This window comes from Gossypium raimondii, chromosome 5 (genome assembly GCF_025698545.1).
Source record: "Gossypium raimondii isolate GPD5lz chromosome 5, ASM2569854v1, whole genome shotgun sequence".
NCBI lineage: Eukaryota > Viridiplantae > Streptophyta > Magnoliopsida > Malvales > Malvaceae > Gossypium > Gossypium raimondii.
This window is the reverse complement of record NC_068569.1, coordinates 16,821,365-16,848,986: the sequence shown is the minus strand read 5'-3', so window position 1 is coordinate 16,848,986 and position 27,622 is coordinate 16,821,365. Positions and strand designations below refer to the sequence as shown.

The 27,622-nt window shown below is 34.1% G+C and overlaps 5 protein-coding genes and 1 long non-coding RNA gene across 7 annotated transcripts; 3 read left to right on the top strand and 3 right to left on the bottom strand.

Moving 5' to 3' along the window:
- The first annotated feature begins 193 nt into the window (after window positions 1–193).
- Window positions 194–2,401, top strand: LOC105769272 (F-box protein At1g47056). Its single transcript, XM_012589794.2, is given in 2 exon segments — window positions 194–854; window positions 857–2,401. Coding segments are annotated over 2 exon segments (1,602 nt in total). The 5' UTR covers window positions 194–574; the 3' UTR covers window positions 2,179–2,401.
- Window positions 2,402–2,726: 325 nt separating this feature from the next.
- On the bottom strand, window positions 2,727–6,112 carry LOC105769274 (mannose-P-dolichol utilization defect 1 protein homolog 2). Its single transcript, XM_012589796.2, has 8 exons — window positions 5,852–6,112; window positions 5,392–5,545; window positions 4,768–4,840; window positions 4,594–4,660; window positions 4,315–4,374; window positions 3,603–3,663; window positions 3,475–3,516; window positions 2,727–3,085 (listed from the first exon to the last, which is right to left on the bottom strand). Exons 1-8 carry the CDS (start codon window positions 5,996–5,998, stop codon window positions 2,982–2,984), a joined length of 708 nt encoding a protein of 235 aa, XP_012445250.1. The 5' UTR covers window positions 5,999–6,112; the 3' UTR covers window positions 2,727–2,981.
- A 1,927-nt stretch (window positions 6,113–8,039) lies between these two features.
- On the bottom strand, window positions 8,040–9,642 carry LOC105769273 (extensin). The gene is made up of 7 exons (XM_012589795.2): window positions 9,547–9,642; window positions 9,366–9,470; window positions 9,129–9,255; window positions 8,975–9,046; window positions 8,855–8,900; window positions 8,484–8,766; window positions 8,040–8,324 (listed from the first exon to the last, which is right to left on the bottom strand). Exons 1-7 carry the CDS (start codon window positions 9,587–9,589, stop codon window positions 8,290–8,292), a joined length of 711 nt encoding a protein of 236 aa, XP_012445249.1. The 5' UTR covers window positions 9,590–9,642; the 3' UTR covers window positions 8,040–8,289.
- A 1,998-nt stretch (window positions 9,643–11,640) lies between these two features.
- LOC105766027 (uncharacterized) lies at window positions 11,641–13,368 on the top strand. Its single transcript, XR_001124955.2, has 2 exons — window positions 11,641–11,968; window positions 13,185–13,368. It is a non-coding gene; the product is annotated as an uncharacterized LOC105766027 (long non-coding RNA).
- A 1,650-nt stretch (window positions 13,369–15,018) lies between these two features.
- Window positions 15,019–17,063, top strand: LOC105770288 (uncharacterized). 2 transcript variants are annotated; one of them, XM_012591417.2, is made up of 7 exons: window positions 15,019–15,296; window positions 15,424–15,477; window positions 15,567–15,698; window positions 15,783–15,891; window positions 15,993–16,031; window positions 16,137–16,193; window positions 16,278–17,063. In XM_012591417.2, exons 1-7 carry the CDS (start codon window positions 15,145–15,147, stop codon window positions 16,890–16,892), a joined length of 1,158 nt encoding a protein of 385 aa, XP_012446871.1. In that variant the 5' UTR covers window positions 15,019–15,144; the 3' UTR covers window positions 16,893–17,063. The 2 variants fall into 2 exon arrangements, with proteins under 2 accessions (XP_012446871.1, XP_012446870.1); XM_012591416.2 differs by having other exon boundaries at window positions 15,026–15,296; window positions 15,990–16,031.
- Window positions 17,064–20,376: 3,313 nt separating this feature from the next.
- On the bottom strand, window positions 20,377–23,473 carry LOC105769270 (cysteine proteinase mucunain). The gene is given in 6 exon segments (XM_012589792.2): window positions 20,377–20,785; window positions 20,899–21,351; window positions 21,816–21,956; window positions 22,076–22,314; window positions 22,785–23,066; window positions 23,069–23,473. Coding segments are annotated over 6 exon segments (1,401 nt in total). The 5' UTR covers window positions 23,259–23,473; the 3' UTR covers window positions 20,377–20,689.
- Window positions 23,474–27,622: the final 4,149 nt, after the last annotated feature.

Below are 27,622 nucleotides of genomic sequence, written 5' to 3'. Positions count from 1 at the left end.
AAATGAAGTACACGTGAAGAAGATTAATAGAAGCTTTTGAAGATTCGCGAAATCTTTACGACAATAATTAAAAAGAGGAGCATGGTGGTTCAAAGATTATTATTTTCTCTTCACTAAGATTTGTGCCCCAATCCCAATACATTACCACTGATCAATTGTTTTTAGAGTAAGGAAGCATCACCCGTGCCCAACCTCACCCTTCCAACTTGTTTTCTACCGTTGATCATCATCTTTTGATTTTGTTTGACCCCAAAATCAGGGGTGGGGCTCAAGAAAAGTATTTATTATGCGGATGGGAAAGGCGTATAGAAACCTAAGAGTGGAGGGTAGGAATAGGATAGGGAAGGGCTATTTGGTTCAAAAAGAAAGACAAGGCCAGCCAAAGCTCACACAAAAAGCCAAATGAAATCCCATTTTCAAGTCCGTTGGTCTGGTCGTTTCCAAGGAGAACAAAACAGATGCAGAGCCTGAAACATGGTCCTTGGTCCTCTACGGTTTCTCCCAGGATACTAACCCTCCGCCTGTCTCTTAATCTTTTGCTTCTTTAGGGTTTACTTATTTGTTGTTGTTGTTGATGGGCCAATCAGTTTCGACGGCCAAACTCACGAGCCGTCGGGATTGTAACCGTAGCCAACGTTCAAAGTCGAAATCAACGGCTCTGATCGGTCAGATGCAGGCTGAGGAAGCGGAAGAGGTTGAACGAAATAGCATTGATGGGTTATCGGATATCATCTCGGTTCTACCCGACGAGTGTTTGGCTTGCATTTTCCAGTCTCTTACTCCTGGTGACCGGAAACGGTGTTCTCTTGTTTGCCGGCGGTGGTTGAGGATTGAAGGACAGAGCCGTCACCGACTCTCCTCAACGCCCAATCAGATCTGCACCCTCACATTCCTTCCATCTTCTCTCGCTTCGATGCTGTCACGAAACTGGCCCTGAAATGCGACCGTAGATCTGTTAGCATTGGCGACGAAGCGCTTGCTCAAATCTCGGAGCACTGCAGGAACTTGACTCGTCTTAAGCTCCGAGCATGTCGTGACTTAACCGATGCAGGGATGTTGGCGTTCGCTAAAAACTGCAAGTGTCTAAAGAAACTCTCGTGTGGATCTTGCACTTTCGGAGCTAAAGGCATGAACGCCGTGCTCGACTACTGTCCAGCTCTCGAGGAACTCTCCGTGAAACGACTTCGTGGCATCACCGACGGAGCTGCAGCTGAGCCGATAGGACCAGGGGTGGCGGCGGCATCGTTGAAATCAATTTGCTTAAAAGAGCTTTACAATGGACAGTGCTTTGGTCCGCTTATTGTTGGTGCTAAGAATCTGAGATCCTTAAAACTTTTTAGGTGCTCTGGTGATTGGGATAAGCTTTTTCCTCTTATAGTGGATCGGGTCACGGGTATAGTAGAAATTCACATGGAACGTATCCAAGTAAGCGACATAGGTCTCACGGCAATTTCCAATTGTTTAAACCTAGAAATTCTTCACCTCGTTAAGACTCCAGAGTGCACGAACGTCGGACTTGGATCTGTTGCTGAGAAATGTAGATTGTTGAGGAAGCTTCACATTGATGGATGGAAGGCCAATCGAATAGGTGACCAAGGATTAATTGCTGTCGCGAAATGTTGCCTTAATTTACAAGAATTAGTTCTTATTGGTGTTAATCCGACGAAAATAAGTTTGGAAATGTTAGCTTCGAATTGTCAGAATCTAGAACGGTTAGCTTTATGCGGTAGTGATACAGTTGGTGATGCAGAGATATCTTGTATTGCTTTGAAATGCATAGCTTTAAAGAAGCTTTGTATTAAGAGTTGCCCTGTATCAGACCAAGGAATGGAAGCCCTAGCTAGTGGTTGCCCGAATTTGGTTAAAGTGAAGGTGAAGAAATGTAGAGGAGTAACTTCGGAGGGGGTGGAATGGTTAAGAACGAATAGAGGATCACTCGTAATTAATTTGGATACAGGGGAACAGTTGGATGCAAGTGCCAGTGATGGTGGTGGTGCACAAGATAATGGAGTCGAATTTCCTCCAATGGTAGCCAGTCAAATTGGTGCCCCTAGTATTGCTTCCAGCAGCACTGGCCGATCCACATCGCATAAGTTGTTGGGGCTTTTGAGTGGGATGAGTTTAGTGGCTTGTACTCTGAGAAGGTTTGGAAACAGTAATGGCAGTTCTCAGAGTTGATTTGGATTGGAGGAGGCGGCGTATCGAACTGTTTACATTCTTTTGCGTTTGTAGTATGGGATCCAATGTTTGAAGAAATTTAAATTCAATGATTTGTGCTGTTGATTTGAATCTTCATCTTCAGAAGTGATGTTCTTTTTTTCCTATATATTCTTTTGACGGCAGCACCCTAATACATTTGTTAGATCGGTGTATTTGTTTAGTTTCCGATTCTTTTTATGCATATTGACTTCACATATTATGTTTTTGAAAACTTTTGCAATTTCTGGTTTTGGCTGTGTATGAATTCCATATTGCAGAGATGATCAACTCGTATGTGTTGTATTGAACTTGCCAAATGAGAACATGTTAAATCAGAGGCCCACTGATTCATTGGTTGATCACCTCTCAAATATAATAAGGTGTTAACAGTATCTATTAGATGATCATTTGACTCCTGGGGAAGGGCATGCCCCTAGGCATAGAATTCACGCTTCAAATACTTCTCCACTCCATCTGGTCTATTCTATTGCTTTACAGGGAATATAAAATATGGTTAGAGAGAGTAATTAAAAACAAATGGATATCAAATATTCAACATAAAATGAAAATAATACTAACCAACAGGCAAATGCAGCATGATTCATATCAACTACTAAAGAAAGCACATAAAAGTAGAAGAATCCCATTTACTAATATCTAAAATGAATCATCTACAAGATTTGCCAATTCATAGTGTCAACTATAAGTTGATGATAATCCGATGATCACCGACTGCACCAATCTTAACCTCCTCCTACTTCTGACCCTGACATGATATCAATTTACTCTGCTTTCTTCTCCTTCGGGACTTGTGAATTCCAATACAGAATAATTTGACTCAGGAGTGCGCCATTTGTTGCAATACCAAGTACAGAGCCCAAAAGAACTTCAAGGGAGTCAAGGGCATCAAATGCATCAAACCAACCTCACAGTTTCTCATAACATACCATGTCTACTGATGAGTCCACATGCCCCCCAAAAACAGAAGACTAAAATGACCTACAGTTAAGTTGATCGGGTTTCTATACTTAACCGACCTAACTGATTTATTTTTTAAAATTCCTTTTAAAATTATATTTTATATTATAAATACTTTTAAAATAATTAAAAAATAATATATGCTAAGTCAGTCAGTTCAGTTATGAAATCTAATAACCGATAACTCATTTAGCCAAAGGAGAATGGAGAATAGAAGAAACAAGAAATCATGGAAATGTTTTAATTAAGTGTATAAAAATCTTTCAAGAATATGCGAGTATAATAGAAAAAGGATACCCATTGCTGGTGCTTTTTCCTGGAGGCTGGTAAATACTCTCACTGCAACAGAAACACATCGAATGAGCTTTGCTTCTGCCTTGCCATTGGTTACAAAAACACTACCTCTGAGAACAATATGTACTTACCAAGCGAGCCAGCAACATTCATTAAGCATGTTAAGAAACTGAGCTCCCCAGTGCTTTTGTTCTGCTCAAACAATAATTCATTAACAAAACTAAAGAATTAGCTAAAAGGATATACAGATTGCTTAAAAGTAGAACAAAGTTACAGCTGAGGGATATGAAAAAGAAAGTAAGCTGAAGTGTTGTGGAAACTGACACAAATTAGCGTGATGCAACTGTGCAACAGGAACTGATATAGATGATTTCCCATCATTCTACACACTATGTTTTCAAAATGAAAACACTAGATCACTTTGAGCAAAAACAAGCAACTACTTTTTACAGGTTATAACTGTTACAGCATTTAGGTTTTGCACAATATGAAGGATGGTAAGGAATGAGGATGGAGAATTTGTTAATCTAATGGCTAAGCTACAAAATAAGAATGTAACTAAGTCTTATCCATTTGATTAACAAAATTTTCATCCTCACTCATTTCCATCTTTCATACCAACCCTGAGTAGTGAGCCCCATGATGAGCAGACAAAGCATGCAAATGCAAAAACGGGAATGACAAGAATCAAAGCCTTATGCATATCAAGTGATGGTTGTCAAATACATATCAGATAAAGGTTTACAGATTCCTTCTGCCTAATTGATATGGAAATTTATGGAAAAATTTGTACAGTTCAAGAGCGGGATAAAAAATCCAATATGGAATTCAAGTTATACTTACAGAAAAGTTCTTCCATATTTGTGGCACCCTGGCAAAGAAGAATATTGCATGCTGGGATGCCTGTAGCAGGTTATGTCCACATTATTAGTGTTAGCCTTGCAAAGCCATATTAAAGCTTCTAAAATCTAAATATTAAGAGATGAATATGATCTAATAATAGTATACCCATAACCATAAGTTGATGACAGAAACAAGGTAAAGGACAAAAAGGAACACAAGACGCTACATGTTCAACAATGTTTTCAAGATACAAAATGGACTGTGAAAGATGCTACTCACATATAGAGCTTCAAAAAGAATAGGATCAATTTGGCCAGCTAAGATTGTTGGTGCTACAGCACAATATCTGAAATACCATCATGTTAAGAGAACATACATATTTCCTGCAGATAAAATAAAAAAATAAAAAACAGAAGGAAAAAGGAAAATTTAACAGAGAAACAAGCAGGATACAGCAGTGCCCTGATCCAGGTCGTGATGCCCACGGGTTTTGAATAGTAGTAAATAACAGCAACTAAGATTAGGGCTGTAACAGAAGAAAAATCAGATCAAACATTTTCAAGATGCAATATTGGCTTTATCGAATATAAAAGGATGCATGAAGGTGAAAAAACCCAAACAAACCAAAAAGAAAATGTTTGTTAAGATGTGAAGATATGAAGTTTGCTACCATACCTTTGAAATAGAATGCTTAACAAGTTCGGGAAATATACGGATTGGTTTCAATTATAATGCCCGCATGGCATATTAATTTCTCAAATTCTACTTCTAATTTATCCACAAGCATGCACATGTACCACAAGACGCAAAGCAGCAGGGGAAAATGGGAGTAAGGCAACATGAAACTAGTTTGTGACAGCAAGAAATTAACATGCATGTTACACAAAACAAATCAAATCAAATCATGTTTTCATTAGCATGCACCAATGGCATATCATCCAAAGCTAACAGTCAATAAGAAACATGACTCCAGTTCCCATTTTCTTTTTAAAGAGATCACCATGAATATTTAAATTCTTCTACTCGCAAGCAAAGTTCACAGTAACAACAACAGAAAAAAAGAGAGGCTAGATTTACCTTGGATCAAAAGAAATACCAATTCCCCATAAGCTGAAAAGGGTAGTCCGTTGTGAAGGCAATACGCCAAAGCAATGGTATAACCAACTACTTCAAGCTCAAAGGCTATAAGACTAAGTCCTTTAACACTTTTATGGTTCACAATTTTCAATATCTGCAACGGTTACAACCATAAAAGCATTATTACAAGTTGAAAAGATCAAGCAACGCTTTATAAGCAAAGACAGTAACTGATCTCTGTGCAGAAAGCACATAAGATTGGTTTATTGATTTCATTCCTACATACAAGATCACTGCTTTACATGAAAACTAAACGATCTCAATAAATTTTTAGCAATAAAAAAAACCTCGGAAAGTTTAACTAAAAAATTGATCTTTAAAAAGAAAGGGAAAAACCCAAACCGGCAATCAGATAAAAGAAGAGTAAGGTAAAGAAAGGAAGGGAAAAAGAGAAAGAGACCTGGGGGAGTTTGACGGTGGTGGAAGCGGCGACGATGGCGTAGCCGAGGAGCTTGGAGATGAGAGGCAACAAACAGTCCTTGGGAGGGAAATTGCCATCTTTTAGAGATCCAATGGCGCAGCTAAGATCGATTCCTAGGTAATCCATTTCTTTTTGTCTTTGCTTCTCCTTCGCTATGCTTTTTCAGCCTCTCTGTTTCTTCTTTGAGTTTAATGAAGGCCGCCTTAATTAATCAATACGGAAACAGAGTAGGTATCTAGTGCGAAATCCAATGTTTGCTTTTCCTTTCATTAGTAGGAAAATAAAAAGGTTAAATTCTTCTACTACTCACTGTACTATGTATAACTTTCAGATTCAATCCATAGTTGGATTTTGTTAAAATGTGCCATAGTCCCTGGACTCTTCCAAAATTTGGAATTTAATCCCTATACTTTAGTACCTCTACTTTCTCAAATGATTACCAAGTGAGTTTTTTTTAAATCTCACACCAACAAATTTAACAGTATTAATAGTAATATCTAAAATTTAAAATCTAAAAAGTAAAGCATCTAAATTAGTATAAAATTAAAATTTAAAATATACAATAACTTAATGGTATATTTTAACTTGGGATTTATTTTAATTTCGAGAATTTAATTTTAATTTAGATATTCGTTAAGTTGACTTGCGTTATATTTCAAAATGTTTTGTTGTGAACATATTAACACGTGTATATTGATGTCAAGTAAATTTATTACTTTCATATAATTTATCTATAAAAACATTAACTTCGAAATTATAAATAATAAATGACATATACAAACTTGATAATTCTTTGAAATAATTATTAAATATGTAATTACTTTTATTTTTATTAAATTAAATTATCAAATAATTTTATTGGTATGATTTCATGAAAATTATTGTTGTCGACGTTAATTTTGTTATTTTCATGTTTTAATTAAATTTAATATAATATTCATTTCACTTCAACTTTCTTTTTTCAAAATTTAAAATATAAAATATTTGAAAAAATAATTAATATATACTTCACATTTTTTGAGTTTTTATTATTATTGACATTAAAATCTTCTCTCTTTTCAAGTTTTAATTAAAACTAATAGAATGTTCAACATTTTTTTTGAAATCAACGTATTTTAAAATTAACTAAAATCTTTTGTTTGTTTTCCAATATTTTATCTTTTTTTTCAAGTTTTAATTAAAATTTAATATAATATTCACTTCACTTCACTTTTTTCCCAAAATTTAAAAACTAAATTATTTGAACAATAAATATATTCTACGCTTTTTTTGGTTAAAATATATTGTTTTTCAAGTTTTAAAAATATATTTTCACATTTTTTTACTTTTTGAACAATTATTATGATTTCATTAAAATTATTATTTTGGCGTTAAAATCCCTTTTTATTTTCATGTTTAACTTAAATTTAATTTTAAATTTTAAATATACACTTTTATAATTAAATAAAAAATCAATTATTCATTTTCAAGTTTTAATTAAAAATGAATATAATATAGTCACTGGACTTGGTCCAGTAGATCCTTTAAAAACTAAAAATAATAAAATATTCACTTCATTTTTAAAATTTAAATATAAAATTTAAAATTGTTGAGGTTAAAATGTAGAAAAGCAAAATTTGAGGGAAATCGTTTGATGACAACATGTAATGTAAAACAGTGCTTACTTAAAATATTATCTGTAACAATAATAGAATATTAAATGTAATTGCATACTAATATATGATTTTAGATGAATTATTATACTAATAAATGATTTCCAACTTAATAAGTGAAGATTTATATATTTAGTGAAGCTGCTGCAATCCATGGGCTTTTCCAACTTCCAAGCTCTTGTTTTAAGCCTATGCTTTGAAGGAATGAAGTTCTATTTGTACTTACAACCTCTCGTGGGCAGCCCTGGGTGAGGCGTTTTGCAAATATAGTTTTTAATCCAATAACCATAACTTAAATTTTCTTTTAAAGTTTTAATATAATAAAATATTTATGGTAGTAGTTTTTAATATAATTATTTTTTAAAATATCTTTTTTAGTGCATTATATTTTTTAAAAATTTTATTTTTAAATAAAAAAAAGGATAAATATGAATTAATCAAGTCGGGTTTGAGTTTTTATTTTGGTTTTGGCAACCATCTTTGTTTGTCAAAAATAACAAAAAGCAAACTTCACGTAGGAGAAAAACCAGGAAGCTCAAACTGCTTTTTATTATCTGGAATTGCAGACAAGCAGTGACTTCAAAGAAACCAAATTTTCAATAACGACCGAGAGATTTTTTTTGAAATACAGATTTAAATAAGGGGAATTATTTCCATACAACGCAATGGAATTCTCCGCAGAAATCAGCACGTACAATTACACAGCCATTGTGGCTCAACGCAATGATTTCTCTCAGCTTTGCATGACATTAGTGAAAAAAGAGCTCAATAGGGCGGCGGAGGATAGCTTGCAGTCGGTGCTGCAGCAAGCAACCATAAAAAAAGAATTCAGATAAAGCAACAGACAAAAACATGAGAATGGGATAAGCTTCAAGCTCTTGAAAATATTTTTACTTTTAGGGATTCGTATCAGCTTAGAAAGACAAAGTGCGCAAGTATTATAGCTAACAAAAATGTACCTGGTGGATAATAAGTTGAAGGCTGAGGGGGAGGTGGGTATACTTGTGGAGGATAGCTCGCAGGAGGGGCCTGTGGAGGATAACCAGCGTATGGAGATGGTGGATACGTTGCTGTACTAGGCGGAGGATATGAATTGTAAGACAATGGAGGGGTTGCATATGGCATCGTACTCGGATACAGTGCTGCTGGTGGATGACTGTATGGTAAGACCTGGGTGAAGGGGGCTGATGGTGCATATTCAGGAAACGATGGAGCTCCTTTTGTCTTGAACTTTTGGGGTTGCTACAATTGAAAACCATGGTTACTTGATCAGGTTTATATTTGTGTTTGCATTATTCAATAGGATTTTACAAATATATATGGAACTTACTTGGGCATTGGGGTAATGCATTATGAGTCTGACTTCTCCTGAATGCCTGTACCAAAAGAAATCTATCAGAGATGTAAATTTGACATGGTTATAAACCCTATACACAAGCTTCCATTTAACCTGCCGGTTTTGCTTTGAAGAGGCCAGTTGCAATCTTCAAAACCCTGGGAAAGAACTTTGTGGAGTTGAATCCTGTGAAGTACGCAACAACTGGTTTAAGAGTTTAGGGACTTTGTATTAGGTCTGAATTAAATCAGTATAGAGTGAGGTTTACCTTCCAGTGCCAATAAGATCATCAGCAACCAGAGTGTTGCTGTTCCAAACCGCCACATTCAACTCCCTTAGCCCTTCAATGAGTGTGAAAATGAACTTCTCTTGGAAAGTAGGGTTCTTCCCTCCATCTAACAACATTCGTTGACTTACGACCTTTATTACTCGAAGCAAAATGTTGACTTTGCTGTCATATGCTTAATTAGCAAACCGAACACCAAAGAGAGACGGATTAATTTACCTGTGCAGGTTTTGGTTCGGTACCTGGCACTCCCATATTCAAGACAAACATAAGGATCCTGCCTTGATACCCATTCTTTGTCTTCCAAGTTGTAACATCCAACAACTGCAAAGTGATATGAGAATATAAGAAGCTAATAGCAATGCCGATTGGGAAACAAGGTAAATCATATGCATCATACCTGTAACCTCTAAAGGCAGGCCATGGATTCCAGAGATCGACATGAATGCAAGTATGAAACTACTGTATCCTGAACTGAACTGAACCGAACCCTGCGTTTTAGTATGAAAATATAAAATGTACGACTTCCTACTACTGGTATATATATTTATAGGGGTTGGAGGAAATAACCTCCTTTGGCTAAGGGTTGACGAAACTGTTTTGGTCATTCATGTTAGTTGTATTAAATATTAACCAAGGGGCGCTTTTCATGGGAAAAGCCAACAAAGCGTGTAGGATAAACGAGTGCTATGAGGAGTTAATTGAGAAGAAGCATCTCCACTGCATGAAAGATTAAAAAATGCCTAATGTAGTAAACTTTAGTATTAATAAACCCTCAACAGGAAAGTTTAAAAAAACAAGAACACCATTGAACTCACAATTACAAATATAACCATTTAATGATTAAATCCTATTGCAAGTCGCAAAGCGGGGAAAGTCAACGGGTGAAAGGGTGCAGTTGCTTGTTATCTTCCTCCTCCAAAGTTGACAATGAAGCGTTTCGGGTAAACTCGTTCCAACGGGGGAAGTCAATGGCCATATTGTCAAAAACAGCATGCCAACTCAACTCAGTTTTGTTTGTCGATTGAGGGGTGTTGGTAGGCATTAACTCGTCCAAAGTTCCCTTATCTTCAAATAAAATTGGCATCATTGACCAAGGAAATATATTATTATTCCTGGAGAAGAGCTTATTGCACTTATCATCAATTCTAAATTAACTACTACCACATATGTTTTTTTTTTCAATCTACTACCACATATGTTAAATGATACCATTTCTAGTTGATAGATATGCCGGAGCGCCTTTTAATATTTATATATTTTGTTAATTTAGTCATTATTTTTTTTAGCTTTGATCATTAATACTTTTTAAATAAAGTAAATTCGTTTTTTTAGCGAAAACCCTACTTAAATCATTAAATTTTCAATGATATTGGCATGGTAACTCGCGTGATAGTCCACATGTACTTCATGTTGACATGACATTATTTAAATTATAAGTCACGTCAACAAATAATTTAAAATTTTAAAAAAATTAGTACGAAACACATGTACGGATTGCCATGTTGGCTGTCAAGTTCATAGATTTAATATTTTAGTTAGCATTTTCATTAAAAAAACAACAATTCAACTCTTTTCGAAAGGTTAATAGCCAAATTCAACTTTTTTTTAAAAAAACGTTGCGCCAAATTTAGATCGAAAAAAAGGACCAAATTAATAAAATATGTAAACATTAAGGGCTAATTTTGACATTATGCTTATATTTTATAGGCATAATGACTGATTTGGTCCTCCAACTTTACAAAAAAAATTATTTTAGCACTCTATTTTATTTTTTGTTTCTTTTAGCCTTTAAACTTGAATTGTTAAATCACCCAAAATGGATGAAAAAAGTTGACGGATGTTAACTTTACTGACATGGCACCCAGGTGGTAGCCTAGGTGTATGCCATGTTAACCTTTTAAAAATTAAAAAGTATTTAATTTTTTATATAATTTTTAATATTTTTATTTTTTAAAATAATTTGTACATTTTTTATTAATTTTTTAATTTTAAAAAATTAATTAATTGCTTATGTGACAATACATGTCAACAAATTAATTTTTCCATCCATTTTGGAATAAATTGATAAGCAACATAAATCTAAAAATTAAAACAAAAAATTAAATAAAAAGCTAAAATAATTTTTTTTATCAAGTTGAAAAGGCAAAATATATTCATATACTCTACAAATTTCCATAGTTGTGTACTTGTGTTAAAGTCTCAACAAAAAATCCGGGCTGAAAGTTGCCATTGGGCCTAAGTTTAATCGGATATCTGTGCGGTTTCTTTCGGAGTTCGGCCATTCTTGTCTGGGCTGAAAAAAAGCTAGAAAAGCCCAATACTTTGCTATCACTTCTCCTCAGCCTATATTGCCATTGGCTCAAGCTAGGCTGCTAGATTTCGAGGTCAAAAAGAATTAAGCGGTTACCTATAAGCCATGTTCCATGATCTGTCAACCAGACAACAGTGTCCTATTTTTCTGCACAAAATTTTCATTCGATTTGACATCTCGCAGCCCCTGTTAAATGATTTACTACTATGAGGTGACATTTATGAACCATCTATAAATTTTAGATACACTAGTATAACTCATCTCCCCCCCCCCTCATCCCAGTGAAAGCAAGTTCCCGAATCAACATCGTTCTAAAGTAATCATTTAATAATCCTTATCTTGCCTTTGGAGATGTTTTTTCCTTTCAAGTACTTGTAGCTGTTATAATTGCATCCTTGTACGTAGTTTCAAGTCATTGCGGTTCTTTCTCTGTTTTGAGCTGTTGTAAATTGGAGTGGAAGTGGCTCTAGTCTTATCTACCCCCCAAACGGGAGGCTCCAGGACCCAGGTAGGTTACACCATTTAATGTTCAAGTCTTTAAGATGTTATTGAGTTTTTAATACCACTTTCAATGGAATTTCTCCACGAGAGAAGCAACTTTTCTAAGTATGTGATAGGTCATTTCTTTCAAAGAAAAGAAAAAACTGCTGCATGTAGGAGAAAATAAAGCACTGTAGTCCATCATGAATAGCTGGAGTTTGTTATTTGATGAAATTCGAATACTCTGTAAAGCATTGTAGATACCATAAAACTACAAATTTTGGAACTTCCCCAGCATTTAATTCTACGTTTCTACATCCTTTCTTTAATGAATGGTCGCTTTTATTGATACCCAAAGATGCTGCTTAGGCATTGGGCACAAACACAGTTTTGTCTGGTGCTGCTGAGGTTTAGTTTCTTTATTAGTATATTATTTTGGCTCTATTTGATCATATGCAGAGGTGGACCTAGGTTGGAAATTAAGCATTCATGACATTGAAAAACTTGCAGATTTTGAGTATAATTAAAAGAAACCCAAGTCCCGGTCTATATATTTTATAAAGTCAACAAAAGATTTGGGCAGGTACGCTTTAGCTGGAATCACAACCATTTCTACAGTAGGAAAGGTTATTACTTATTTTGTTATAAGTACTTAAGCTTGGCATATCCTTTACATCCTGGTGCAACCTTAAACCTGTTGAAGCTTTAAATTGTGGTGGTCAATTAGTGATAGTAAGCGACTAACAAATTTTTCAGTAAAGTGTGTGGCAGTGCATAGGAACATAGAGAATGAGGTTAAAAAATAGTAAAAATCTTTTTTTGGTGGAGTCATACTTCTGATGAGATTTAGGACAGTGGGTTTGCAACAATGAGAGGTGGGTTGTTGGACTGTTCAATCCAAAGAGATAATGAAAGGCAAGGCAAAGGCAAGGCAAGGAAAGGAGTGATAATTGTAGGAGTGGAGAGGGCAGGGCCATGGCCTTAAATGTCCTTTTAGAAAGAGTTGGGATGTTCTTTTGCCTTACTAATTGTAGCTGTCAATCTTTTTACCTGCCCCCACCGTGCATGCCACCACCCCTATTCAACTTGATCCAATATCCTCTGCAATTATTACTTCAATTTCTGAATGAAAAACCATTAACTTCCTGTCTCACTTTGAATCACTCTCCCGTCTTTCAACCAACATATCGCGGCAGCTATATGTAAATTACAGTGGGTAAATTTTCTTTTTTGATGGAGCGCAGCAATGTGAATGGAGTCCAGTTAAACAAGTTGATGCGCTACACCAGGACATTGCAAAAGGTGAGTGGGACGTATTCATCGTGTTCATGAAGCATGATGTAGCACTCTCAGTAATTAAAAAGGATTGGTAGAGGACCACTTTTTTTTTTTATTTACAGAAAGTTATAATAAATAAGATTTTATTCAGATTTGTTCTTTCTTTTTTTTTTTTTTCTTTTTGTTTTAGGACTTTGAAATTGAAACCTTTGTTAGCGTTTTGGATCATCTGTAATAATTTGCCAGAGTTTTAAGAAAATGCATGAAGTGGTTTCTTGACTGCTTTACTAGCTATATTGATGGTGCACCATGGCTAACTAAAGGAATTTGTCTTCAGTAAAACACAAATCTTCAATCGGAAACCTGCAATATTTATCATTATGGTCTTTGCAGATGCCATTTTGGATGACCTTGCTGAAGATGAAGCTTGAAACTTTTTCGGCTCTTAGAACTAGAGAAACACTGTAGTTATGACATATAAGAACCTGGATTCCATATATCAGAACAGTGATATTTTTTTATTGCTTGAAGATCTATTACTTGTATCATTTTCCATCCACTGGGATGTTGGGCCAGGTTCAGGTTCATGGCCATTTAACATAGCCAGCTATAAGGTTAAAAAGTTGATAGGTCAATAATCCTGTCATTAGCATTATTGATTCATAAGACCCATCAATCAACCTTTTAGTATCAATCCAACTACAACGATGGACAAACATGTATAGGGATATCGAATATTGTTAGAATAAAAGTAGAAAAAAAAAAGGACACTTCAAAGATGTTTCGAAATGCTTGTTGCGACATCACTTTCTTTAACCCTTCAAATAGATTCATACTTCATCATAGCTCTAATTTCAGGGTAAGCAAGGCTTTTATAATTAAACAAACACATTATTTTCCTTGGGGTTGTTACCAAATGAAGTGCCTTTCATAGAAAATCAATTATAAATTTCTAAGAAGAAATGTTAAAAAGTTTTCTAGCTGTTCAGTAGCATAATCTTCACATCATTTAGACTGTGGATTTATTTTTAACCTGTTAATTTGAAAATGAACATGAACTGTAATTTTTAGCTGTGAAAAGCATTTGAAGCTTTTCAGAATCAAAAGATTTGTTACAATGGGGTATATTCTTGTCTTATATATTTGTGGAAGAAACATTTTCAAAATGAACTGCAAGTCATCTAGCAATTTCAAGCTATCCGAGAACACAAATGGGGAATCTTTTTCTTTGACTTTTTTGGCACTTCAATTTGAGGCTGATAAAGCATTGGCTCAGTCCATCTGATTGAATGTTCTTGCTTTCAGTTTAATGAAATAGATCCTAAATACAAGAAAATAAAAGATGGTGGTTGGTTTCCGGGAAAATGGAAAGAAAGAAGATCCCAATTCTCATATTGCCTTCATTCCTCGTATTATGATTATCAGTTGCAAACTACCGGAGTTTGCATGGTGAGATAATCCCACAAAAAGACTCTTGACATTATCATTTCCTAATCAACAGAATTATTAAAACCAACTGTTTGATGCTGTTTCATATTTGTCCATTATGCTCTCTTAAGGAAAGACACAAAATTAAAGAAGCTTCCGTGGGGAACCTGTCTGCTCAAGAAATCCCATCCCCAAGTCCTTACCCTTAGTAGGGAGAGTGTATTAAACTCGCCAACAATTTGGTTTTGAGTGTGTTGAAACCTGTCCTTTCTCTGACATTTCAAGTATTGAATCAAACCATAAATGAAACCGGTCCCTCCATAAAAATCACTTTAATTGGAGCGTGTTGCTTACACTGAACTGTCCTGCGTTTGGAATGTGGCTATGCTTTTATTTTGTTCTTGCCTTCTATATGTGCAACTTTAACTAAGACTCTTTGTCCGCTGGCAACTCTCTTCTCTTCTTTTCTCTTCTCACTCTCTAATTTTGTGAGTGACAATGGAAGCTGGACTTCCAATGCTTAACTGTCTCTTGCAGCACACGCTACGGAGCTTGTGTTCATATTCAGATTCTTCTTCTTCTTCTTCTTCATCAAAGTGGGTTTATGCAGTGTTTTGGAGGATACTGCCTCGAAATTATCCACCACCAAAGTAAGAACTTACTAGTAAATGTCAAGTGCCAACATGGTTGATCGCTTCAGCAGAGTCTTTAATGTCGAAATCAAGTGATAACAAATTTGGCTAACGTTCACTAGGTAATCAAATTGCTCTCTTGCAGGTGGGATTATGGAGGGAGTGCACTTGATCGTTCCAAAGGAAACAAAAGAAACTGGTCAACTCAGTTATTTTTCTCTTTTTTGTTGTACAAGCCATGTTTGATTTTTGTTCAATTTTAAATTCTTGAATGGCTTTGTGTTATAGGATTCTTGTATGGGAAGATGGGTTTTGTGATTTCTATGAATGTGAGCGTGCTGGAAGTGGTTATGTAAAGGGAAGGTTCGGAGCTGATATTTTCTTCAAAATGTCACATGAAGTTTATAACTATGGAGAAGGGTGAGAATTACTTTAATTATCGTTAAAATTCCTTATAGCAATTTGAAGACCTGAATGGTGAAGTTAATGGCACCTTGATTACAGATTAGTAGGGAAAATTGCAGCAGATAACAGTCACAAATGGGTGCATAAAGAAATCCCAAATGAAAATGATCCAGGCTTCATCTCCTCCTGGAATATGTCTATTGAACCTGTAAGATAACATGTCTACTAGTTTCTTTTGTCCTCATAAGTGAATGTACATTTTCTTGTAATCTGATTTACCAGTTTCTTTTTTTAACCTTTATGCAGCAGCCAAAGGCATGGACATCACAGTTCAATTCAGGCATTCAGGTTGGTAACTACAGAAAGTAAACAATGTGAAAGGAGAATTCTAACTGTAAGAACCGCTTCCGTAGTTCCATTCAAAAGCTCATTAAAGTTTCTGTTGATTTACAGACAATTGCCATCATTTCTGTCAGAGAAGGGATCATTCAACTTGGTTCATTGGACAAGGTCTCTCTCTCTTTTTCCATTTTTTTTCTTTGGATATATTATTTTTGGCTTTTAAGTCAGTCAATGAGTGATGGGGTTTTTCAGATGGTGGAAGATCTTAATCTGGTGATCAGCATACAGAGGAAATTCAGCTATCTCCAGAGTATACCTGGTGTATTCGCCATTCAAAGACCATACTTGCCGATTCAACAACATCCGTACGCCCTTAAACCAAATAACCAGATGCCAGAACACCATGAAACAACCACTATCTGTCTTGATGACAAACCCCAGTTTGGCGGAACAAAAAGATTGATCGACGAAAGACCCGAGGATTCTGCAATCAAGTCCATCAACTTAGGTTGGAACAGCCCACAAAATGGCATTATAGGACCACCCTTTTGGTCAATTCCACCCCTTCTTCCTACTGTGTCTTGCAGTCTTGGAGCTTTGTTATCCAAGCTGCCTTCTGTCATCCCATCTTATAGCGTTAGCGAACCTCCTGAAATAAACATCATCAACCACACCAACAATACACACCAAAGAGGGAAGGCCGATAATGGAGGTTCGTTAGGTGAAGTTCCCATTGCTGAGACAAAAATAGAAGCTTCAAATCAATTGGAAGCTGCTGATGAGGAGAAGCCAAGAACTGTAAAAGCTAATTTAGTGCTACAAGATGATGCTGTAGTAGAACTAGGATTTGGACCTCTCAAAGGCTGATGAGGAAAAACATTCTAAAGCTTGAAGTAATTAGGACAATCAACTATACTATTATCAAAAGATATGATTGGTCTTCTTTTTGCTCACTTAGTTGTTTTTGCACCCCTTTCATATGCCCATGTCTATAAAATATTAGAAATACTTAATAAAATGTAATAAGCTGGCTGATTATATTGTATAGACTTACCAACTAACCCAGTATGATTTTCCATTAGTTTACTACTAAAAACAACCCTTATACACACGAATGTGCAGTTGCAGGGTCAGGGTGATGAAGTTGATGATAATGGTGTTTATCCGAGCAAACCGAGATTTAAGAAGCAGAAGAAGAAGAAAAGAGAGGAACGAAAAGCAAGGAAGTGATATGAAAGAAGTTAAACAAAACAAGATTGAGCTTTTAGATTTAAAAAAGCGAGCTTAGGAGTTAATATAATTTTCCGAACGTATTGCTTTCGATTGTGTGCTTTCATAATCAAGACAGATATTATATGGGTTATGCCAATTGCTGAAGGCAACTCCTCTCACAATAAGGGCAAGGGTGGGGTTCAGCCACAATGGTCTAATCCTTGTCCCTTCCAGCAATGGTCCCCTAGAAATATCAAATGACAACGGATAATTGAGTTGGGGTTGGAATTGAGTTGTGTACGACATTTGGTGTCTGGCCCCTCCTCCCACCTTACACAGTGGATGGTCCCCAATCCCCTTTGCTTTTTCAATATTTTGGGTCTTATTATATTACTCTTAGGGAAAATGAGTTGTGATTTATGTTGCAAAGGGTCCCTTTTTAGTAGGTAAGATAGTAACTTAGTCTTAAAACACCATTATTTTGAGTCGAGAAAAACTTTCGGAGATTGCCTCCACTAATTGCAGACTACATTTTTTGAGGTTTTGCTAGCAGCCCTCTTAATCTTCGCTTCCATTTGTGTGATAAAATGGAAGAGTTGAAATGACCTCCTCGCTTGATTAAAGGGCTGTACCATCATCGACAATGGAGACAGTTGATTGTGAGGATTCTAGCTATAGTTGATTGTGCTCTAGGCTTTAGATTTTTTTTTTATGTTGGTTGCCTTTTTTGTCCTTTTATCAACACGGTTGTGAAATTGGAATGTTCATGTTCATGTCCTCGTTCAGAGTTCAGACCTTTTCTGAGTCTGCAGCAAATGTGAACAATCAGTTACAATAATTGCTTCTTCAAGCTTGCACTGTTTAGTCTGGAAAACAGTAAGGTCAAGATCAGAATGTTTTAGAGGTGCTACCTGTAAAAAAAATGCTTTTTGACCTGTTAACTTTTAGTTATGTCATGTTCTTTCTGTTGTTATGTTTTATGAAGTTGCCAATTTGGCAAATTAATTTCTGTAACCGAAGATTACTCCCAGATTACAGTGAGCCATTAGCTAGGGAATATTTGCATTCAACGATTCTTTTTCCAAGATAAATCTCTAAAATTATACATAAATTTTAATTCAATATGCAATTTGATACATTAACTTTAATTTGGTGTAATTATACACATGAGACTTTGATTACGATTCAAATGGATACATCAAACTTTAATTTTGATTTAATCACACACATTTCAATAAATAAATATACCAATTTATTTTTATACTAGATAAATATAAATATTTGTGTATGCAATATATAAACATCAAATGAAGCTATATCAATAATTGTGTTAATAATTTGTGAGAATTAGATCAAATCAAAATTTCTTATATAAAATTGCACAAAATTAAAGTTTATATATAAAAGCGCACGATAAACCAAAGTTGATGTATAGTTTTAAGATTTATCCTTTCTTTTTATATTTATATATAGATATAGAAGATTCATTAAAAAAAGTACACTACACTAAAGTCACAAAACTATTAGTAAGCTTATATTTTGATCACTCGACTTTAAAAAGTTACAAAATGGCCACTAAACTATTCAAAAGTTTTTTATTTAAATTGTTGAATTATCCGAAAGTTTTTATTTAAGTTACTATTAGGTTGTTAAGTTTTTTTAAAGTCCGACCAACTAGCTCCAAGCGACATTTCGACAATTGGTATGGTAGATCAATATCTATCAAAGAGTAAAAGAACATACATTAGGTTTAAGACAATATGAGGGTCAGTGCCAGAAATTGAAGAGAAAATTGTTTGGATTTTGATTTGCAAACTATTGACGCTTAAAGTTGTTTTATGAAAAAAATGAACTATAGAAGAGAAAAGGAATGAAAACTTTCAATTAGTGCAGATTGTGTGAACAGAGATCATACAATAACGATTTTAACAGCCCTAATGACTTAAATTAAAACTTTTAGATAGTTTATTGACTATTTTATAACTTGAATAACCAAAATTAAATTTACTAATAGTTTAGCCACCTTATATATAATTTATCTAAAAAAAAAGCCAAATACAGTATAAAAGCACAAAACCCAAAAAATATAACAAAGCCCAAGGTTTGGCCCAACAATAACTAGTCTCAAAAAATTACCACTAGCTGCTGCCGTTCGACGCCGCCGTCACAGTATAAGGAGGAGAGGGAGAGGGCTTCGGTAAAAAGTGAGAGGTTACCGCAATTGGCCAAACGGCATGCATGCCATTGTGAAGCCCGAAAGAGACGTCCAAATCGCCACAATGCTGACAAGGAAACCAAACATTGGCAATATAGCCCACCAGAAGAACGTCTGATGCAGTGACACTAATGATGGTCGAAATGCGAGACCGGCAAGGTCCTGGGAGGCACCGAAATCGAACCACCATGAGAACAAAGGCTTCAACGAAAACAGAGACAAGATCCAAGAAATTCCTATTCGAAAAAAGGAGACCAGCTCCGAAGAATTGTGGAAGACCACGAGGAGGCCTGGAGCCACGCCTCCCACCATTCCAGCAGCAAAAGCCCACAAGGAAAAAGAGAAGGGGCCTCAGTTTTTCTACGAAACAAAAGGAAAGGGGAAAAAAAAAAAAGAGGAGGCTTGCCAAAGAAAACTTGAGAGAAGGCAGAACTTTGTAGATAGATTGTTTGCATTGAACAACTTCTGAAGGACTGATCTTGAGTTCTTAATGTCATTACCTTTTAAAAAGATGAAAAAACACAGGCATACCTAAATATGCAGTACTTATTGCAACATAGGCGACATTGATCTTGCATAAATATATTCAATGCTTCAATTGTAACAATTATCAGTTACTTTCTCAAATGAATACCAGTAGAACTAATGCGATCTACCGGTATCATTAAAGAACCTGCATTATACGAAACAATTAATTGAATGTGACAAGCAATTTGGGAACAAAAGTAACAAGCTTTGTTCTACTCTATGTTTCGAGGCACTATACCCTGCTCAGCCTCTAATTGTCCTCCAACTTATCAATCTATACTACTATGTTATTGAAATAAAAGGATTCAACAAATTTTGAGGTATGCCCTGCAACCAGGGTTTCCAATGCTGTCATATCTTCCACTTCAAATTTAAAATCATGCAGGACTGTCAAAATATTGAAATGATAATGAACTAACCATAAGATCAGGATAAGATTGACAGATCAATTCTTGCAAGTTATTGCTGAATGACATGATATACAGAAAACAATAGAAATTGACAATGTTCTGTCTGTTTCAGAAATGCAGCATGGATTAATTAGGAAGCTATATACATAGTTGGCATCTGCGCAACATTTATAAACCATCCATCTGCTGAAATGAGAATGAAAGAAAGGATTGCAGTCTGACAAAACAGAGGAGATCGGTCAAGCACTGTTCCCTTCTCCCTGTAGTATCATTTTCTGCATAAAATCCCAGGCTTCTCCTTAAGCATTGTTCTTTACGCCAACACTTCCATGGGCCCAGAAAGGCGTAGCAGGAGTGCGCCTCAGTGCCTTCACTGCCATTGGGTTACCCTTGCTCTGCAAAACGAATTCAAGCAAGCAACAAAAACATTAATGAGTTATAGGCCAAAAACATATGATCATATGCTATTCAAACAACAAAATGCAGCAAAATCATCCTTTCATCATACCATCAAGCAGGTGCCTTCATTTAAGTTGCAGATAGGATAGTCATGAGGACAGCAGCTGTAGTGGTCGTCACAGCAAGTGGCAGCCTCAAGTGGGCAGCACCCCCAAGCAAAGCAGTAGCCATAGTACTCGTAGACGCAGCAGCAGGTATTGCTTTCGGGACAGCTGTAATAATTATCGCAAACAGTAGGAGGCTTTATTGGAGATGGAGGAGAGGGGCCAGGATTAGGGGGATTTTGACCATTTTTGATAGGATAAGAGGCCTCAATTGCAATTCCACATTTGCCTGTTGCTGTATTGGCTAGATTTCTTTCCATCCTGATATAACCTTCCTCTCCCCATTGATTACCCCATGAGTTCCTTACGATCCAGTAATCTTTACCATTCTCTGTGCCATATCCGACAGCAACCACACCATGGTCTAGTTGTGTCCCACATATTCCGTTAAAAATACCCTACATTAAAAGAACAGTAGAATACATTATTCAAACCCCATTTTCAAAGACATTATTGCTTCGTGATCAATTAGTCACTCAGGCTTGACAAAGTCAAGAGTAATTAGCCACAAAGCATTCGATATTGTAATCCTTGGTTTCAAAAAGTGACAAGCTGGTGACGAAAAACAACATCAACTAGAGAAGATCATCATTTCTAGGTTTCATTCGTGATCAATTATGAAATTAACTAAATAGTCACTCAGGCTTGACAAAGTCAAGAGTAATTAGCCACAAAGCATTCGATATTGTAATCCTTGGTTTCAATAAGTGACAAGCTGGTGACGAAAAACAACATCAACTAGAGAAGATCATCATTTCTAGGTTTCATTAAGTACGACCGAATGCGATATGGAGATCATGGGTGTTAATCTAAACATATGGTCTTTGCAATAACTAGTAATTTTGAAGGACATTATTCTTACTGATGCATACAACTGGAAAGCCCTGCCTCCAGCTTCAATGGCAACGCTAACCGGTTGATTCGCAAGTGCCTTTTTCAATGCACCCTCATTATTTTGTGGAACATCTTCATAAGAGTCAATTGTAACAACCTTGGCAGTTTTCTGCAGGTGTAGAAAACAAGACATGAGGAAGGGAAAGATAAATCTATAGTTTGCAATCATATCCTTTCCGGATGAAACACCATCTTTGTTCCCTTTAGAATCTGAAACTAAATACCTACCTGCCGGTAGGAGTCACATCTGCCATCGTGACCTGTGTAAGGGTAATCTTCTTCAGTGTCAATACCACCATTCTTGATAATGAACTCAAAGGCATAATCCATGAGCCCTCCATTGCATCCTTCATTGTAGGAAGTATCACAATCCACCAACTCCTGCTCGGAGAGTGAGATGAGATCACCTGTAACGATCTGGTTTATCCCTTCCACCGCTCCAACAGTTGAGAAGGCCCAGCAACTCCCTGCATTCAAAACCGGGTGGTCAGTAAATACATCTTACCAGAACATTTATGAGCAATTTAACATATACGAAATTCTCTCAATTAGAATACACTGGATTCGATTATTTCATATTTACGTACAAACTACAAACATCCAGCCAACTTATCCTAACACAATTGCTCTTCCATGACTTCAGTTTTCAGGATGGAGTAGGCCCTGAGCCTTCATGTGGACTGATCTGTTCGATCATGTCTTTTTCAGTTTTTACAGTTTCCTCGAAAGTACAACTGACACAAATAATTTCCAGTCGACATATAAAAGGTAATAAAGATCAAAACACAAAACGATACTTGGTGTAGTTTTCATTAAACAAACAAAAATCCATCAAAGACAAAAAATAAGAATAACATTGACCCAACTAAAATTAATGATCTGGGAATTAAAACAAAGTTCAATACTCAAAACCCAATAGGAGTTAAAGAACACGTACCGCAACTTCCCTGATCTTTGACAGGAACCACTGCCCCCTTCTCCCTCCAATCAATGGATGCCGGCAATTCCTCACCCACACGTGGCGCGTAACGATTACTCTTCTTGGAAACTTTGTTGCTGGATTTCTTAGTTCCCAAGTACATGGCTCGGTACTCATCGTTGGTCAGATCAGCGAACCGGTTCAACCCAACTTTAAAACTGTGGCTCTCATCGACGTTATGTTCATCGATGAACCTAAGATTGTCCTTAAAAATCTTGAACCTCCTCTCTTTCTCCCCAAGCCGTTGTACGCTTTTCCATGCTTCACAAGCCACTCCTCGTACATGACCATAACCTCGTCGTCTGTTCTCCAACTGGACTTGGACTTGTCGGGATGGCCTTCATCGTAGGATATGATCGACATGTCGAGAGCTGATGATAAAGTGAACATCATCAGCAAGAGCATCGCCATAGTTGATCGCTGTAAACCCATGTCTCTGATAAAAAGGTAAAAGAGAGGATTTTGAATGTGTGGGGAGAAGAAAGGGCAATGATGAAGGATTTATAAAGGAATGAACTTGGTAAACTCAATATAAAAATCTAAATAGAAAAGAAATACCCCAACAGGATTAGTTGGGCACTAATTTATTTATTTGTTTATTGAGAAACGGAAGGGGGAGTGACAAGGTAGAACAGCACATCAAAGAAGCATGTGGATGAGTTAGAAACGTGATGGGTTTGAGAAAAAGACACCAGCCCACGGAAGTAGGAGCTCTTGTAATAAAATCCTGAAAGCTGCTTTGACGGAAAATTCTAAAAACAGCTGTTTTTTTAACACAAAAATTTATAATCAACATAATTAAAAAAAACGTTTTTACATGATTCGTATAATATTTATGTAATAGAATAATGTTTCATATAATTATAGTATTTCACGTGATTACTTTAAAAAAAAAAAAAACTTATTTTGAAATGCTCGTCATAATACTTCTGCTGCTATAACTGCGGTAAGAATATTGTTTTTAACCTTGGCATGGTAAATGGTAATTGGCAAACTAAATGGTTCGGGTGGGAGTCTTGGGCGGGACCTTTTCTTAGTTGGTATAACCCAATACGCAAAGTCGGAGTGTTTGGAAGGGATGAATGACTTTTGGTTTCGGCTTTAGTATTTGCGTCAATAATTCCAGTACCTATATTTGGATAAAATTAGATATATATATATATATATATATATATATATATATATATCATATTAAATCAATCTAATCAACATGTAAAATTGATAACTTTGATAAAAAATGTAAAAATGCAAAATATTAATAACTAAATTATAATTTTAAATTCAAAAATAAAAAAGTATAAAGATTTGAAGCATAAAAACTAAATCTAAATTTTAACAGAAGGACAAGGATTCTTCCTTTATATTCTAAACAAATGTCAAGTGGAAATTCCTTTATCAGAAAATCTGAATATGTAATTATTTAATAGAAATTTTACTAAAAAATATTTAATATAGAAGATGATATATTGACGTTTAGACAATTTTCTCAAGTTTAAAAATAACTAAAAGCTCTTGCTAAGATTCATTGAATCTGTCTAAAACCATAGATATCAAGAATTAAGATTAATGTAACTCGAATTAAAATCACATTTGAAAAAATCAACACATTTCTTTTATCACATGATTTTGGTTACTTCTAAAATGTGCTTTTCTGGAATTTCTACCTAATATTTATTTCATAATAACTTATACTTCTTGTGACAATGACATATATTTGTCAACGACTAAATATCCACTATTTTAACCTAATTAACAATTTCTAAATATACAACTGGTTTTCCAACTTAACAAGAAAAATAAAATTAATTTGCCAAGTTTCCTTCTCGTTTAAGCAACTTTTGTAAGGTTAAAAATCCTTATACTTTAATAATTTTTATCAATTTAACATTTATATCTTTTACCAATTTAATTTTTTTATTTTAGCTAATTTTAGCTCTCATTTTTTAAAACAATTGAATTTGACAATAAACCATTTAAAAAGACGCGATCGTTATTTTTTAATGAAAATATTGACTAAAATATTAAATTTTTAAACTTGATATCATGCATTAAGTCTACATATACTTCATGTTATTTTTTAAATTTTTGAATATTTTTATAACTTTTATATTATTTATATTCTGTCAAGTGTACTCCCTGCCACGCAACTCTCACAACAATTGTAATTACATGATGAAAAAACCCTCGACCCAGGCATTTAGTATGTAAAAGCTTTAAATTGATGTGTTATGTAAGATAAGTAGTGTCATGTTAGCACAAAATACACATAAATTATCACACATGCTACCAAGCCAATATTATTAAAAATAATATTTTAACCATTATTTCAGTTAAAAGAAAGAGATAACTTTTTAAAAATGATTAATAACTAAATTTAGTTTAAAATAAATATTAAATTGATAAAAAAATAAATATTAAATATTAAACTTATCCATTGGCGGAGATAGGGGATGGCAAGGCCCAACCCCCTTAAAATAGAAAAATTTTAATTTAGGCCCCTTATAATTTATAATCTTTTAAATTAGTAATGGTAAAATTGTATTTTAGCCCCCCAAAATGATAAAAATTTGATTTAACCCTTTAAACATTATAAAGATATAGAGTATTAAAATGGTGAAATTACATTTTTACTGTCATAAAAATATGCAATTTAATTCTGGCTCCCCAAAAAAATTTTCTGACTTCGCCACTAACTAATCATTATACCTTAATATAATTAGAATTATCAATTTTTTAATTTGAGATTGATCAACGTTAAATTTAGACGTAGGAGATTAATCAAACTTTCACACGTAGGGCCGGTTCTTCATTACTTTTGAAAAGTGCTGTGGAAAAGTACTTTTGAGAAGTGCTTTTGAAAAGTTTGGTTTAAAATTCGAGTATTTAGCATTGCTGTTAAAAAGTGCTTTTGAGAAATAAAATGTTCATTTTAGACATGTTATTATCAAGTAACAAATATACATTTAAATAATATTCAAATTAGTTAATATTATTATATTTTAGTAAGAATATAAAAAAATTATTATAACTTGTTGTTAATATTTTAATATATGAAATATAAATTTTAAATATTTTTAAGCAATAAATATTAATTATTTATAAAATTTAATTAGAATATATGAACTATATTTTAAATATTTAAATATAACCATTAAATATTTGTAATTAGTATTTTAAAAAATATTTTTTATTTTTAATTAATGATTTTAACACATTTGTAATTAAGCACAAAAAAAAAGGAAAATACTATGTTATTGGAAGGGTGAAAAAGTAATTAAGCACCAAAAGTGTTTTTGGGAGAGGAAAAATTAAAATTTTTAGCTTCTCTTTTTCAGAAGTGCTTTTGAAAAACACTTCTGAAAAGTTAAAAATTTCAGCCAAAAGCAGTCTGTTCTTCACAGCTATTCTTTCAAAAGTACTTTTAGAGTCAGAAGTACTTTTTTTAAGCAATAAAGAACTGGCCCGTAATTTCCTACATTCCTTTAAAAAAAATCAAAACTTTTAGTTTTCTTTTTCTCTACGTAATTTGTCACACGTGCCAACTTACTTCTCTGATGTAGTCGACTACTTCCTCAAAAGCACATGCGAATATTGATATTATTATGAAATCAAATTTTTTTTGTCAAATTTTAAAACAGTTTTTAAGTTACCATCTTAAAAAAAAAAAAAAAAAGCTTAAATAGTCATTTGGCCCCTGAATTTAATACATTCTCTCAATTTAATATTTATAGTTTTTTTAGTTTTGATTTTGAGGATTAAGGCTCAATCGAACTAATCAAGTTAAGACACAATCGGCAAAAACAATATATTTTTAAGTTTTGATTTTGAGGATTAAGGCTTTGAAAATTTTTGAATTAGTCCTTTGAAAACTAGTTTGAATGGGAGATTAAGAAGGGATTTCGAAAATCAGTTTTAATTTGTCTTTGAAATGTTTTCCTAAAAAATTGTTTTAGGGTTTGATTTTTGAAAACCAGTAAGGAAAAAATATTTGAATTTTATTTTCAATAAAAAATTGAAGAAATTTAATTTAGAAAGAAAGGCCAAAATTGATTTTTCGTGTTTTATTAATTTAAAAGTTTAGGTTTTTATTTTATTTATTTGAAAAATTATTACTTACATTTTTTGGATAACTTTAAATATTTTAGATGATGATGTCATTATTGTTATGTGACACGTATCAAAATTTAACAGTGTTATAAAAAAATATCAAAATGGTAAATAAAAAATCGAATAGACAAAAAAAACCTATAAATATCAAGTTGAGATAATATGCCAAATTAATGGATAAAAATATAGTCTCTATTCTTTAAAATAATAGTTTTATCATCAATTATTGTATCTAACATAAATATATATCTGCACCATATTAACTAATCTAGAAATGCTTTTTTTAGATATGCTTAGGAAAAAGTTGAAACATTGTTTTTAGTTTTAAACAAAATAATGTTTAAATGTCAACAAAAATCTTCCTACTAAAGTAAATAAAAAATTAATTAAATTTTAATTAAAAATTATAATCAATTAATTGAGTTTTTAATCGAAAATTAGTGATTAATTTAATCTTTGAAATATAATTTTCTTCGAAATTCATAACAGATCATTAAGCGGCAATGTGGCAATTGAATTAATAGCTAATGTAGCCATTCACATGAAAAATTGATGACATGGAGGTTAACGTGTCATTAAATTATTTAATTATATTATAAAGGTTTAATTTTTATTTATTTTAAATTAAAACATATTAAAATATTTTTTGATATATAAATATTATAAAAATTATGATTTTTGAAAAACTA

What these genes read in the sequence shown, in the direction of transcription:
- LOC105769274 (XM_012589796.2), bottom strand. Translation starts at nt 5,998, where the DNA reads ATGGATTACCTAGGAATCGATCTTAGCTGCGCCATTGGATCTCTAAAA. An exon ending in ACCTGGATCAGGGCACTGCT is followed by an intron (nt 4,661 to 4,767) that starts GTATCCTGCTTG and finishes ATGGTATTTCAG; the next exon opens with ATATTGTGCTGTAGCACCAA. An exon ending in GAATGTTGCTGGCTCGCTTG is followed by an intron (nt 3,517 to 3,602) that starts GTAAGTACATAT and finishes TTTCTGTTGCAG; the next exon opens with TGAGAGTATTTACCAGCCTC.
- LOC105769273 (XM_012589795.2), bottom strand. Translation starts at nt 9,589, where the DNA reads ATGTCGATCTCTGGAATCCATGGCCTGCCTTTAGAGGTTACAG. An exon ending in CCTGCCTTTAGAGGTTACAG is followed by an intron (nt 9,471 to 9,546) that starts GTATGATGCATA and finishes ATCACTTTGCAG; the next exon opens with TTGTTGGATGTTACAACTTG. An exon ending in TTCAACTTATTATCCACCAG is followed by an intron (nt 8,325 to 8,483) that starts GTACATTTTTGT and finishes TGCTTGCTGCAG; the next exon opens with CACCGACTGCAAGCTATCCT.
- LOC105770288 (XM_012591416.2), top strand. Translation starts at nt 15,145, where the DNA reads ATGGAAGCTGGACTTCCAATGCTTAACTGTCTCTTGCAGCACACGCTA. An exon ending in CGAAATTATCCACCACCAAA is followed by an intron (nt 15,297 to 15,423) that starts GTAAGAACTTAC and finishes GCTCTCTTGCAG; the next exon opens with GTGGGATTATGGAGGGAGTG. An exon ending in GTTTATAACTATGGAGAAGG is followed by an intron (nt 15,699 to 15,782) that starts GTGAGAATTACT and finishes CCTTGATTACAG; the next exon opens with ATTAGTAGGGAAAATTGCAG.